We start from the raw sequence: 16,084 nt of genomic DNA, 5'->3' as shown, positions 1-16,084 counted from the left end.
GAATTCACCTGGGTATCACAGTACCTCAGTACAGATCTGTCTTGTACTGCAATGTGCAGGTAGAACATCTGAGAGGCTGCCCTGGGCCTGGCTCTCCGATTGGGGTTGGGGTGGTGGTGGAGACGAGCGTGCTGTGCAGTAGGTCCACACCAGGCTCCCACAGGCCGGAACTTAATTCTAGGGAGAAGTTACTGATGACAAGCTTTTAAATTTTTCTTTCACTTTTCTCTTGCTTCCAAAAGTAGAGAATGAATTTTCTGTGGGAGAGAGAAAAAGGTGTGGAAAACTGGTGGGAGAGGAAGGGGATACAATGAAAGACTGCTTTTGAACAGTCTGGGAAGAACTGAACACATCTAGACTGGTCAAGCAGCCCGGGCACTGAGAGCAAAGACCGGAGCAACAGCCCGGGTGTGAAGACTGTGCTGCTTACTGTGTGGGACTGAACAAGTTCTGTGACTTTCTGAGCCTCGTTTTTCTCATCCGTGAAGAGCGGATAAGAGCAGCACCTGCGTCATAGGTTTGGTGGGGGTTAGTTGTAAAAGTGAGTTAGTTCATGCGAAGCACTTGGCCCAGAGTCCATTATGTGGTGAGTGCTCAGCAAGCTATTATTCATATTGGAGAGACCACGAAGCAATTAGCTGAAATGTGGGGAGGGGGTTCCCCATGCTTAATTTTCTCTTTGATCATTCACTCTCCTCTTCTGTTCAGTTTCAGTTGTTTCTGAAGCCTTGATGTGTAAGACCCTGATAGACTATCTCGGTTTCTCAGTAAGATGGAGAAGTGACTGAGTCTGAGTCTACATATGGAGAACTTTAGGCTTCAGGAAGGAGTATTAGAGTAACCACTCAGCCTTGTAGAGAGAAAACGCAGCTTCATCTGTTGGTAAAACAGATGGAACTAGGTTACCATTCTGATAGGAGTTAGAGAAAACAATTTGTGCAATTTGTCTCAGCAGTAGAGCAGGGGGAATGGTGTGCATATAAATTCTGCCCTCCCCCGGGCTGCCGCTGCTACTCAACCTGTGGAGTTGCTGATTGTGTGAAGGACAGCGGCTCTCCAAGGAGCTCAGCGGCCTGCAGAAGGGGAGAGGACCACAGTGTGGGAGACGGGACTGTCGCCTCGAATGCGGATGCTGCTGTCGCTGAGCAACACATACAGACTTCTGAGAGGGGGGCCTAGGTTAGAGGGAGAGGGCAAGAGACAAAAATTCAGAAGAAATGAATCCTATGCCCACAGAAAACATTCATATGTAAGACAAGACAAATAGAACAGAGGAAAATTGCAAAAGAAATGATGCTCACCCACTGCAGAGGGCCATGGAATAAGGTGTTTCGGTTTTACTTCTAAGCAGGTGCGAACATTAGGAATTTGGGCGAGTCCCTTTCCCGCAGGAGGCCCCCTCAGTCTAAGCAGGAGGGTAACTCACCTGAACCCGTTCTGTTTGCCCTCCAGCATTGGCTGCTCAGGCCTACGCTCTTAAAGAGGAGAACGACAGTCTCCGTTGGCAGCTGGATGCCTACAGGAATGAGGTGGAGCTGCTGAAACAAGAAAAAGAACAGCTTTTCCGCACAGAAGACAACCTCACCAAGGACCAGCAGCTCCAGTTCCTGCAGCAGACCATGCAAGGCATGCAGCAGGTACCGGCCAGCTGTTCTGTTGGCTTTTTGTTTTGATTTTTTTAAAGGGATGTGGGCATTCAGTGGAAGCGAAATGACAGCCCTTTGCAGGACAGGTGAAGGAGAGGAAATGACAACTGAAAAGCGAAGTTTCTAGGACAGGAAAGTGCTGATGACTGTTTGTGGGAGGGTAGAACCTGGGGAAAACCACAGCTAAAGAAATTATGTTGGAGAAATACACCCTCGAGATAGGAAATACAGGAAGAAAATCTAGGAGATGGAAAGGTTTGCCTCTGAAATTGAGCCTCACAATTTTCATAATCAGAAAATCCCGATTGTGCCACAAGCGCTTTGTAGTCTTATAATTTTTAAATTAAAAGCATGCTGACTGATTTTACAGAAGCATGGCAAGTTTGTTTATTTCCAAGATCAATGAAAACATAAGCTATATTGTTTCCTCTTCTTCTGTATTATAAATAGGATCTAGTCAGGTTCCATGAACACACTGCATATTTAAGACATGTTTGTTGATGGGATGAATGAAGCACTGGAATTTGGAGGAATGGACAGTTTTAGAAATAAGCCAGTGTCTGTGCTTTTGTTAAAGAATTCCAGACATCAACCTGGCACATTCAAGTTAAAGATGTGTATTTCCAGCAATTACTAGAAGGAGGCAGATGCTGTTGGCTTCTGAAGAAGGGGATGGAACACAGACTGTGGGAAATAAGTGGTAAAAACAAAGGGGGGGAAACTGGAGCCCTGGCAGTGGAGGAACCAAATTAAAGATTCATAGCTGGATTTATATCTGAAAACTTTAATTGATATCTGATACACTTAGGGTGTTTGTCCTTTGAGTTATCATAGAATAATATAGCATAAATTATCTTACATGGGTACTTTTTTTACCCCTCTGAATATGTAAATCTAACACTCTTTTCTGGCAAAAAAAAGAGAGAGATTGTTTTTATTTAAATAAGGGAAAGATAGGTAGGATCGTGGGAAATTAAATTTCTGTATAATGAATAATATTTTTAAAAATTCTTCCATCCATATTGGCTGCTGTCTAAGATCAGGGGCATGACTTGCCTACCAAACTCTCTTAAGATTAGAAGTAGCTGCTGCAGAAATATTTGCCAAGCAGGGGAAAAATAATTGAGGGAAGGGAATAGGAAAAAAAGTGAGGATTAGGATATAAACAAGTTAATGACCAAGTCACAGATATTATGTCTTAAACACCTCCCACCATTTTAAAGCAATTTTTGAGTCTTGGCTTTGAGTCCTGACTGGTTGATGTTCACAGTGTGTGTTAGACACATCAGTGAGATTCAGAGGTAAGAACTAGCCAGGAAAATGTCATTATGGTCGTTGTTCAGGACCCTGCATTTGGAAATCAGTGTAACAGCTGCTGTGCAAGGCTCCCACGTTATCCAGATGTCCCAGCATTGGGTTTGTGTTGCACCCTTGCCAAGAGGAGAGTCTGCAGATTTCCACAAAGACCACAAGCTACTCTGTCACACCTCCCACAACCGGCCCTCTTTTCTTCCAGGAAAGATTATCCTAATTGCTTTAAAAGTTGATAAAACATGTTAGGTGGTTGAAGATTCAAATCTGAGAAAAATCAGAGGAGTCAAGGATAAGCTCATCAGTCAGGGAAAAGTATGTTGGGAGTGGCAGCACTGGTCACTGGCAGCCAACAGCCTGGTTCACACAGGAGCAGTGTTACAAACTGCCACCCACCTACAGCCCCTTGCAAGGAGTATTTGGTTGCTGCAGTTCCCATACATTTGCAGAATCTTCTTATCAGTAGGAAACTTATTTTTGTTTGTTTTGGGGAATTTTCGGTTGGTTTTTTTTTGGTTTGGTTTGGTTTGGTTTAAGCCAACAGAAATTTACTGACTCGCAGTTCTAGAAGCTAGAAGTACAAGATTAAGATTTTGGCAGGGTTGGTTCCTCTGAGGGCTGTGAGGAAGAATCTGTTACATGGCTCTCCCTTAGCTTCTCATGGTCTTCTGATAATCTTTGTCTTTCTTTGGCTTGTAGACACATCATTTTGTTTTTGTCTTCTTTTTCACATGGCATTCTCCCTGTGTGTGTCTGTGTCCAAATTTCACTTTTTATAAGGACACAATTTATATAATATTAAGGGGCCCATGCATTTCAGCATGACCTCAGCTTAACTCATAATATCTGCAATGACTGTTTTCAAGTAAATTTATATTCTGAGGTACAGGGGCTTAAAACTTCAACATATAAATTTTAGTGGGGGAGATACAGTTCAATCAGTGACAGACACATAGCAGATATGTAACCAAAACCAAGGTTTGGCTGCCTGCTGCCATGAAAGCCAAATTCATGAGACAGGTGCTGGTGAAAAAGGAAAGAGGTTTATTCAGGTGCTGGCCACCTGGAAGATGGGGGACTCTTGTCCCAAAGCCATCTTCACATCTCAGTGCAAGCAGAGGTTTTTATAAGGAGGGAGAAGGAAAGCAGAACAAGGAGATTAAGGGAAGGGGCTTTTAAAGTTGTCTACATGGAGACCAGCATAGTCCATTCTGATAAGGACCTAAAACTGGTCAAGTGATGATATGATGTATGTCATACTGGTTTATGTCATCCTGGTTTTACAGTTGAAGGTCAGCAATTCTCCCAGAGCTGGGATGACTGAAGGTTGGAGTCTGTATCTTCTGAAGTTAGTTTCTAGGATTCTTATATAAACATGCTGTTTATCTACAAACTACATATTAGTCAGAGTCAGCATTTATGTAAACAATGTCAAAAGAATTGTGGGGTGGGTTACAGATAGTCAGAATATATTTGTTGAATGGAGGAAAGAATGGACAAAGGCACAGAAGCAAGAACTAGCATGGTGCCTGTGGGGAGCACTGGGTTATTTGGGATTCCTATGTTATAAACTGCAAGGCAGGGAGTGGTGAGAGCTGACACCCTGGAGATATAAATGTGTAGCACCTCCTTAGTACATGGGAAACACTAACCAGTGGCACCAGATATAATTTTAATTTTTACTGGTTGTTAGATAGATGCATGGCAATCTCTGTGGCAACCCATCTTCAATATAGTTTTAAAATATATGTGCTTGTTACGATTTATATTTCTACCTTAGCATCACTTTGAATAAATTATCACAACTTGATAATTTAAGAACGACTGCAAAGAATTCTCTTTACTTTGAAACCTACTTTCAATCTGTCTGCTATTCACTTTTTTTCTTGTTGTTGTTAATCCTCGCCCAAGGATATTTTTTCCATTGATTTTGAGGGAGTTGTAGGAAGGGAGGAGGAGAAGACAGAGGGGGAGAGAGAGAGAGAGAGAAACACTGATGTGAGAGAGACACATTGATTGGTCGCCTCCCACACACACCCTGATCAGGGCCAGGGATCAAACCTGCAACTCAGGTACGTGCCCTTGACTGGGAGTCAAACCCACGACCCTTTGGTGCATGGGCCAATGCTTGAACCACTGAGCAACACTGGCCAGGGCTGTCCGCTATCCACTTTTTAAATTAGAAAATCACGATCTTATGGGAAAGTCAGGAGGTAGAGGAGGGGTTAGCCTCCCACATGTCATTGTTTTAACAATCCATCTGTGGGAAGTTATTTCTGTTATAAACAAAAGAAAATAAAGAGGCTTAACAGCCTTAGAACTAGCATACAAATTTTAGAGTTGCCTTCAAGTTTAGCCAAAAAGTTTCTAACCTGTCTTCTTTTAATCCCTTAAGGATATGTTCACTGACATCAGAGTTTCTCGTATGTTCATGAAGAAAACTTTATGGACAAAGTTCCTAAAAATGAAAAACCCTTGGGTGACTTTGTCTGGTTGTTTCTCAGTCTACCCCTATATTACATGTGAGTTATAATTTAATGGAGGTTTCAATAATAACTTGCAGCCATGGTAACACGGTAGCCTTTCCCTGATCTTAAGCTAGCAATGAAGTTAACCTGTCCTTTACCACAGGGATAGTGAAGTTGTTGACTTTCATTTGTATTATTAGGTATACAATGAAAAATAATGCATATTTTTAAATTCTTATTTATCTTCAGATTTCCACACTGAGTTGTTTTCTTAGGTTTATTGAGGTAAAAAATATATATGGTAAAAATACTATTTTTAGGGGTACAGTTCAATGAATTTCAACAAATTCATACACTCATACACTTATGTAACTACCACTACCACAGTCAATGTATAAAACAGCTCCATTATCACCAAAAAATTTCCCTTATGTTCCTTTTTATTTAACCTCACTCCCAGCAGCCACTGATTTGTTTTCCACCCTTGTAGTTTTGCCTTTTCCAGAATGTCAGAGAGGCGGAATCATACAGTATGCAACATTTTGAGTCTGGCTTCTTTCATTAGCACAATGAATTTGAGATTCATCCATGTTGCTGTATCAGTTCATTCCTTTTTATGCTGAATAGTATTCCATTGTAAGGAAGAGCCATAATTTGTTTATCTAATCATCAGTTAATGGACACTAGGGTAATTTCCTGTTTTGGGGGCAATAAATCTTCTGTAAACATCTACTTATAAGATTTTTGTTTGGACATAATTGTTCATTTCACCTTGGGTAAATACTTAGGAGGAAGATTGCTGGATCATATGGTAAGCATGTTTAACTTTAAGAAACTGATAAACTGTTTTCCAAAATGTCTGGACCATTGTGCATTCCCATGAGAGTACATGAGAATTCCAGGCATTCTGTGTCCCCATCAGTCAGCACTTGGGATGGTCAGTTTGTTTTGTTTTGTTTTGTTTTGTCAGCCACTACAGTAAGTAAACAGTGGAGTCTTATTATGGTTTAACCACAACTCAGTTTAAACAATATTTGTATTTTCATTCTTGAGGATAGGTCACTGTCATATTTTTAAATAACCAACTTAAAAATCAGAATTCTTTTTGAAGCCATGTGTAAGTCATATTGAAAGGACTAATATTCAGATAATAACAGGATAACATTTTAAGCTGCTGATCATAAAACTATGTGTGACTAAAGATTATTATGTCAGAAGACTTTCTCATGAATACTTTAAGTTGATGCTTTTATGTAGTATTAACAAATGTTGTGAGAAGACCAGCTATCTCAGGCCAGGAAGTCACTGACTCATGTAGAGCAGTATCTTGACACTACTAAAGATCAGGGCAAGTCAGCTGTCTTGACAGCTTTCAGCAAGAGGAGATCAGAAAAATTGAGAAAAAGAAGATTATTGTGATCATTTAGAAATTAAAATATAAAGTAACTCCAGCTTGTTTTGCCAAATTGGTCAGTAATTGGTCTTTGAGATATAATTAATAAATAAATGAAATTGTGTTGAAATTAGAACATCAGTGAGTACATCTGACCACTTACATTAAGCATCTCTTCTAAAATATCCATTATGCTATTCAATTGCTTAGTAAATATTTAGAGGCAGTACATAGTACACACTCAGTTGCTCTCTGAAATTCAAATGTGCTGAAGTCTAATGTGTACATGGCAAAGTCAGGATAGTTATTATGACAGCAGGAGTGGAACTGGGGGGGTTGAAGGTGGCTGTGCTGATGAAGGTAGCAATGATGGCTATAGTGGTGAAGGTGCCAGTGGTGGAGGTGGCTGTGGTGGGGAGGGTGGTGTTTTTCATTACTAGAAAAATTTTTTTGGACAGTCAGGTAAAAAAAAGCATATCCAAGACCATGTTTAGAGAATTCTTTTTATTCATGAAAAAAAAGCTTGTCCCTTAAAAATTGTGAAAATCCTTGAAAGCCCAGCAGGCCCACTGCTCCCAGTGGACATCGAAAGGTGGTACTACGAAGAACTTGGGCGAGGCGCTGCCTGCAAAGAACACGCACCAAAGTAATGAGTTTGCAATAGGAGTCTCCGTTGTCTTGGTAGTTTTTCACCTTAGTTTTCTGTTTTTATTTCCTTCCTGAGCTATTCACCAGTCAGATAACGGACTAGGCGGATGCTGTGTGCCATTCTTCTTTTTCTCATGTCATCTGTTTAAACTTTATCTTTCGTCCTTTCTATTGAAGTTCGTATCTGATAATCACAGTGTTTTATTTGCAAATGTTATATTTGTTCTTTGATAATTATCTTTTCATGTAATATTATCCTTATATTTTGGTTGTGTTATCTTCTCAGATCTTTTTGAGAATACTAACTAGAATTATAAAGATTCTCTTTGTTCCTGAATCATTTCTATTTATCCCAAGATTGGTCATTTGGTTTTTGTATCTCAGCCTGTCTCTCTCGTGCTCCAGGTTTCTTCTCATGTGAGGGGATGCCTGTCTGTCTGCATTTGGGAGTGAAAGGTTTGGTTTACTTTCCGAGGAAGCGTCGTGGGTTCCCTCCCTGCTGAGTCCAGGTCTCTGTCTCCCCACACAGTCTTTCTCCCATGCATGACGATTGACTGGCGGGCTTCATTTTCACGAGAGCTGGAGATCCCATAAATGCCAGGATCTGTCCTACACCAGGAACTCCCTAGAACTCCCTTCCCACTCCCTTCACTTCCTAAAGTTTATTCACCACTGACAGACATTTTAATTGAGTTTCTGGAGGAAGGAAAAACAAACAGCAAACACCCGTGGACTGCGTCTGCCATCCTGAACAAAGCCCGGCTCAGGCTTTCAACCTGACCGCAGCCCCGGAATTAGCTGGGTGGCATGTGGGCCTGTGAGGGGCAGGGGAAGCGTATTACAAGTTATTCCGGCCGTCCAGAGGCAGACGGGGAGGAACAGCAGGCACGTTTTCCAAATGTCTAAGAGAAAGGATCATGGGGACTTAAGGCAGCATATTTTGAACTAAAGATAGCTGCTTCAGGATGAGGCAGATTAGACGGGTTTGACGGAGGAAGGAAGGGAGACACATTAGACCAGAAAAGGTGACATGAAGAGGCTGCGATACGTAATGACAGTAGTGACGTGGTTAACTGTTTCCCGTTCTGTTTTGGTGTTTTGACCTAGAAGAAAAGAAGGCAGGGAATTAAAAAAAAAAACCCTGATGGTCTGGAGCAAGCCTAAGCTCAACTGGATATGCAGAGAGAAAAGTAGAAGGAGGGACAGGGGGACGAGACGGACGTGCAGAGATAGGGGAAGGCAGGGGAAGAGCAGTTCTTCCGCCAGAGATTTTTTTTAAAAGAAAAATGACACAAACGTAGAAGAATAAGAAGAGAAAAAGAAAAATGTCTCTGAAAGAAAAATTCAACAATTTTATGATAATCAATTATATTTTAAGAGCTTTTGTGAAATATTTAGATAAATGAACTGGATGCAGAATGTGAAAAACTAAAGATCTGTTCGCTTGGGATCTAAGTGGAATATAATATGAGGATCTCCCTTCTTAGTACGATTCTTCCATCAGGAAGCTCAGAATTGTTCCGTTGGAAGAGACTAGCACATACATGAGGATCTGGTTGTTTACTCATTCAGGAAGAAGCATGTAATAACATTATCTTAATACGGTTAATATACGAAACACTATACACCAGTGCAGAAAATATTTCACTATTGCTGAAAGGGCAGGAAAATTACATTATTATGGTGTAGAGAAAGGAGCTTTCTTTTAGACTTTCATGTGCAAGTAGGAAAACATTTTCAAAAAATATATGTGAATATAAACATATACTCACACACATATAAAAAATCTGGAATATTTTCAAGCTATGAGTGCCGAGATATACCCCATGTTTATTTGATTCCATTTCAGTGCTCCAAATGAAGTTTGCTTCTTTTTAAATAGAAAACAACTCACAAGACATTTCCCACATTCATATTAGAAGTTTTTGACATTTTAGTAGAATCAGAAAAGTCATAAAACATGTACATCTCTCAGATGATGTGGCTTTACAAAGGTTAAGGACTGGACATCTGGATTCACAGTAGCTGCCAAATTTGGGGTCTACCATTGTCTTATTTTCCTTTCACTGAATGACCCCAGAGTTTGTCATTTCATTTCCTACCCATTCTTCAGCCAAGTACCTTGGGATGTTGCCTTATAATAGCAGCTCACGTGATGGTGATGATAATCTTCATTTATAATTCAAGAGCACCGTTCATTAGGTGGCTGAAAGCCATTTGCAGAGTCCCTGCTGGCAGCGTGTGCATTTCCTAACATCTGCAGGTTGCATTCTCTGGCACATCTGAAGAAACTGTGTTTCCCACTCCAGCGTGAGACTATGAAGGCGTGGTTGGTACATTTGGAACCAGAAATAGAAACCAATTCTTCAATCCCGGGACCAGGGCTTTACATTACAAAGCCCTACCTGTTTGAAATGATCACACCTGACATCTGCTAAGGAGTTTGGGAGTTTAAAGCACATTCCCATTTGGCTCTGGCCAAGATACAAAGACTAAAAAATGAAGATAACGGAAAAGAAACCTCTCTAAGCTTTTTAGTGGTTTCAAATAAGAATGGACCACTGGGTGTCTTGCTGTTTTCGCTGAGCAGAGATCACAAGGTAAGGCAAGGCGATAAGCTGCTTCATGCCACCCAAGGGGTGTCAAGCTTTTGCACAAGAAAATGAAAACAGTGAGCCAGGAGAAGGAAAAGGTGGCTCTAGCCTGACTGTTTTCTGTCCAACTTCGCTAGAGTCGGCTGTCTGGACCTCAGGTTCTTCATCTGCAGAATGGATCCTGCCAATTTCCGACAAAACTTGTTGCAGTAACATGAGGTTATGTGTGTGAACACATTTTGAAAAGCTGTTGCACAAATACAATTTGTGATTGCCACATTCCAGGCGGAAACATAAAGAGATGTAGAGGTTTAAGAGAAGCCTCAGGGTTTGCAGAGTAAGTCTGGACAAATCGAGATCTGTTTCCTGATCCTGCGGCGGCCTGCGCTGTGGTTTCTATGCCCCCGACAGCAGGCGGGCCCATGGTCCACGGTTCACTCCCAAGAGCATGTTCACGTTATTTCACACAATGCTTACAACTCAGAAGTTTGTGCTTATCCTAGTTTCTCAGGTAAGAAATTGAGACCTGGAGGTGTCACGTGACTTGCCTAGGGCTTGTACCTGATGGATGTGGTGCTCAGAAGGCCCTCAGCACGAGAGCAGAAGACAGGAAGCTCTACCCTCCCTGTGCTTGCCAATCGCTAGAAATATTATTGGCAAAAACCCATTGCCTGTTTTCTGATTCTACATTATAGCCCTTGGTTTGGTCTTCACATTAGCAGAGCAAGAGCTAGCAAAAAGAAAACGTACGTGTGGCTTTTATTTATTAAATTTGGACTGTGGAAATAAAACTCTTCACTTCTGGGAAAGAAAAGGGAAGCCCTGATAAAACTTAACTACAGGAGTCTTCATCTCCTCATTCATTATCCTGCTCTGCCATTGATTAATTTGATCATCAAATGCATCCTCATTAGTAATTGTCCCTTCTAAAAATAATGAGGCTAGCGGACGAATCGATGTAGGAGCGAGGGATAGAAATAATGGCTTTGCCCTGCACTCCATTAGGCGTCTACCTTTTGCTGTTTGTCCCTGAAGTCTGCAGTGGGAAATACAGCATTTCCCACAGCCTTGCAGCCATACCCAGGACAAAGGAACTCTGCTGTCCCCAACACATCAGCCACGGTGGCTGGATGACCTTTCCATGACCCTCCTCTCCACCGCCTCTTTTGGAAATTGCCTCCTGACTTGTAGGCCATATCGCAGGAAGAGTGCCAGATTTATAGTGAAATGGATCTTTTTTTAAATGCTATAAATCAAAACGGACTTTTGCTGCAGACACATCCTGGCCTTTTACTCTGTTTGACCATTGTCGTCTCTCCCTCCAGCCACGGACGCTAAAATGAATCCTTGTGGCCTGGCCTTGACTTCGTTTCTGTATAACCTGCGAGTGCAAAGAGGCAGCCTGGTGGGCCCTGCAGCCCTGGCCCCGGGCGCACCGCCGCCCGTATGCAGCAGGTGTCACACCCCACACCCGCGGCCAGCCTGATGCAATTACCCGCCTTCACGTTGGGCTGCGGGGGGAGGGAATCGTGCCGCAGGCCTTTCTCCGTGCAGCTGGTGAGGGGAGGAAGCGTGAGGATTAGAAAGACCAGCCAATTTTCTTCTCATCAGAAATGAGGGCTGTGAAGAGAAAGCCGGGATAAACGCGGTGGGGGCGCACGACTACAACGTGGAAACATTCTGGAAGGAGCAGGAGTCAGAGCAAAAACCCTCTTTCATCTGAGTAAGAGAATAAACAGAGGAAGAGAAACGTGGGTGGGAGTTGCAGTTTTTCTGGATCTAGGTTTGTCATTTTAATTTTTGTTTTATTTTCCTCTTTATAAAAGAATGTATTCAATGCAGAAAACTTGAAAACATAAAAGAAGCATATAAAAGGAAACAAATCGTTCCCAGTGTCACTACCCAGATAAAACTGTTGTTAACATCTCCGTGTATCTCTTCGGTCTTTTTCTCTGTTCGCATAAACATATAGGGGTAATCGTTTCTAAATATTGACCCATGAAATAGCCAAGCTTAGTCAGTTAGCGTTTCTAGAACTGTACCCAAAGTGTGCAATGGGGAATTCAGTTCCAAGATGTTGTGAGATGGGTAGTTAAAGACTATGCTTTCTCCCCTGCTTAACAAGGCATCCCGAATAGTCAGCAGGGGAACTTCAACAAAGTTAGTGCCCAGTCCGGTCCTCACTTTACAGACCACCCGTTTCACTCAGCCGATCCCTGGCAAGCCCCTGCCTCGTGAAGCCCTTGTCTCGATGCAGCTTCCTCACTTTGGTAATTACCTCTCCAAGTTGTTGTGGTTTCTGTTTCATCTCTATGTGTGTCTGTGCCTCCCTCCCTCTCTGTCACATACACCCACGTGCACACACACACACACACCACTTAGAAAATAGCCACGACAGCTTTATTTGCTGGAAGTGCTGGAGACGACAGAAAAGGAGACAATATACTAGAACTCTGGTTGTAGGTTTCCAAGGAGGGGGTGTTGCAAGTAATGCTTGTAAATGCAGGAGGAGCAGAGTGACTTTTCAAAGCTTTATCATCTTTTTTCTTCTTCCTTTTGTTCTCTTAATTTATTCTGCTGTGGCCCCGTGCAGACACATTCCATTTTTTATGTCTTCTGCCACCAACACCACCTTAATTAATTTTAAGCCAGGTATTACTCAGGTATTTCCGTCAGAGGGGTTTCAGTGGCAAGGCAGGGCCTCTCACTCACGGTATTAGAGATGTGTCCTCTCAGCCGTGATTTCCCTTTCATCCTGAGTAACTCATTTCTGTCATTTAGTGGGGTGGTGCTCTGTAGCTCTGTCCCTCGCTGGTTCTCTGTGCACCTGTCTTCTCCTGAGTTTATATTTCTTCCCTCGTAGTTTGTATTTCTTATGCTACTCAGTTTATTTCAGGAAGGTTTTGGTAATGACCTAACTGTAAAGTCCATAAAAAAGCGGTCATGCTGAGTTTCTCTTTACAAATATACCCCCCCCCCCCCAGTAATCCTATTTATCATCTGGGGAGAAGGAAAAGCATGGGTTCCTGATGTAGTTTCTCCACCCTACATCTGATAACGTGAGCTCAGACTGACTTCAGAGAATCACCAGGTCATTTAAGGAGCACTCCCAGGTCTGGTCCTTTCCTCATGGGTCCTTGGGGCTCAGTTGATTAGACCCGACTTTCCAGCCAGCTTCTCTGCCCAGCTGGTGACTGACGTGCTTGATTTCAAGCCCACAATTTGCTGGCCATTTCTCATGTGAAACCCATGATTTGCTTTGGCTACATGGTCCACTCACAGTGAGAGCAAGATAGAATGCAATGATAGTGGGAATTTTGCTTTAGATACAAAATTTGGATTAGAATTACACTCAATTTTATCACTGCTGTTACAGTATGAGGACCGCAATATACAGTCTGTTAAAACCAGGAGGGCCATTAGTGGGCCCTAACTCAGCCCACTTATTTCCTAGTTTTAATCAAATAGGGAGGTTAAGTTGCTGAACTAAGCCCCCGCCCTTCCAGTCTCACCTCACTGCCCAGGGCTCCCAATTCCCCACCCTCAAGTTCATACTCTGCCTCCTCATAGTTGCTTGCGCTCTGGGAATCTTTTCCTTTTACGTTCATTTGTATCTGTCTCCTGTCTCCCTGGAAACATGAGTTGAGACACAGAGGCTATGATTTCCCCCTGACATGTTAAATAAGTGTTAGTTTCTTTTTTCTTCTGATGTTGGACTTGAAACTATTCTGATGCCTAAGACCAATCTTTTATGGCCAGTTTAGTAACTTCATATCCAACAAATATCTGAATAAATGAATGAAGAAAAGAACAAATTATTGAGTCAGCACACACATTTTCTTTTTTTTAATCTTCACCCAAAAATATTTTTTCCATTGCTTTTCAGAGAGAGTGGAAGGGAGAGAGAGAGATTGATGTGAGAGAGACGCATAGACTGATTGCCTCTGGCACACGCCCGACAGGGGCCAGGGCTCGAGCCTGCAACCCACATATGTGCCCTTGACCAGAATCGAACCCTGGACCCTTCAGCGTGAGGGCTGACACTCTAACCACTGAGCCAGACCAGCTAGGGCCACCACACACGTTTTATTCTCAGTGTCTGAAAAGTCTAAACCAGCTTCCCTGATTCTTAATCTTTGCTGCTTTCCCTATTTAGGCCCAAATAAATACTAATCTCATCTCACTGACTGAGTATAACTAGCTTTCTGATGAGACTTTGTAGAAGTTTAAAGATTGAGCTGGTCGTTCTATCTTTAAGGTGACAGGCGCTCTCTGCTGGTATTTCAGAGCCTAGAGAGTGCATCAGTCACCTACCTTATTCAGAGCAACCCCTGTGGCCCCAGGACTCAGAGAATGACTGCACCCTCAGGAAATAAGCCAGAGAGTATTCCCTTTTGTGGAATGTGTGTGTATGCAGTCACCAGTGTTTCTATTCAGAACACCTTTCTACTATCCAGATGCTTTACAAGCTTCAATGATGTTTTCATTTGTACCATGCTTATTAACAAGCCAAGGCATAGAAAGGGTAGGTGAGGAGTCTCCAAACCAGACAGTACAGTGCTTAAAACTTCTTCCTAATTGTTTTTCCTAATGTTGAAAGTGAGAACATGTCAACCACACTCTTTAGTGCAAGACCCTAGAAGAGGTCAGGAAATAAGGACATTTTTCTAAGCAGTTCTGCTATTCCCTTCCTCTTACTCTTCCTGCCAATGTTTGTAGTCGATGAAGCATTTCCATACATTCGGCCCCTATAAGCTTGAGCAGCAGAGCATATATAGAAAACTGTACTTATCAACCATACCTAGAACACTTACAAAGAGTAATCCCATGCTAGACCTGAAGCAAGTCTCATCATATTTCAAATGAGTGTTTTCATATTTTCTGATCACAACGAAATTTTTTAGAAATCAGTGTCACAAGTGATAACTAAAATAATCCTATATATTTGGAAATTTAAAAACATACATCTGAACCCCTAGGTCCAAAAAGAAGTCAGAATTGTAATTTTAAAATATTTAGAAGTAATTGATAATAAAAACACAGCATATCAAAACTTGTAGGATTCAACTGAAACAGAGCCTAGAGGAAAAATTAAAAATTTAAATGTCTGCTTTAGGTGAAGAGAAAATTGGAGTAAACATCCAACTCTTATTAATAAAGAATAAACACAAAGAAGGGAGGACAAATAAGGATAGAAATTACTAAAATAGCAAGCTGCCATGCAATAGAGATGATCAACACAGCCAAATGTTATTTATTCTAGAAGGCTAATAAAATTAAAAATCTCTGTCAACATTGATCACACAAAAAGAAAAAGATGTAATAAAAAATATTAAAAATGAAAATGAGGTGTAACTACAGATATGACAGAGATTAAGGCAATAGGAGAATATCAGGAATAGCTCTATCTTGACAAACTCTTAAACTTAGGTGATATAGACACATGATAACCTATAAGAAAAAAATACCTTATCAAAATTAAATCAGGAAGAAATTGAAAGCCTAAATGATCTCATTTTAAGAATTGAATTAGTACCTTAAAATCTTTCATCAAAGTGACAAGACTCAAGATGGCTTTACAGGGAGGTTCAACCAAACATTCAAGGAAGATTATGCTAATCTTTTATGACCATTCAGAGACTAGAAAAGAAGGAAGCTTGTACCAAATCATTCATAAGGCTAGTATTTAAACATGATATCAAAACAGGATAAGGGCAGTAATAAAAGGGAGGAGGGGCAGAAATCACTTATGAAGACAGATTTAAAATTCTTTTTTAAAAAAGCTAATTTATTCTCTTAATGTGTAAACCACCAAATTGGATTTATTCCAACAATGCAAGGTTGGTTCAACATTACAAAAGCCTGTTAATATGATGTATCCCATTAACATGTTAAGCCAGATTAATACAGTCATTTTAATTGGCTACAGAATACTCATTCATGATCTAAAACTAAAACAACTAAAGGAAAATGAGGCTTTAAACCACTTGAAATAAAAGAGAACTTATCCTGTTAAAGATTATC

The 16,084-nt window shown here is 41.3% G+C and overlaps 1 protein-coding gene across 8 annotated transcripts in view; it reads left to right on the top strand.

The window, feature by feature from the left end:
• The window catches only part of ENOX1 (ecto-NOX disulfide-thiol exchanger 1), a 540,681-nt gene that overhangs the window by 451,816 nt on the left and 72,781 nt on the right, over positions 1–16,084 (top strand). For all 8 annotated transcript variants that reach the window (XM_081130691.1, XM_081130692.1, XM_081130693.1 and 5 more), the window contains one exon: positions 1,453–1,637. In XM_081130691.1, the coding sequence (XP_080986817.1) occupies positions 1,453–1,637 (185 nt within the window). The remainder of the gene's footprint in view (positions 1–1,452; positions 1,638–16,084) is intronic.

This window comes from Miniopterus schreibersii, assembly GCF_964146895.1.
Source record: "Miniopterus schreibersii genome assembly, chromosome: 2".
Taxonomy (NCBI): domain Eukaryota; kingdom Metazoa; phylum Chordata; class Mammalia; order Chiroptera; family Miniopteridae; genus Miniopterus; species Miniopterus schreibersii.
Note: the sequence above shows the minus strand (reverse complement) of the source record. Positions and strands in the feature narration are given on the sequence as shown.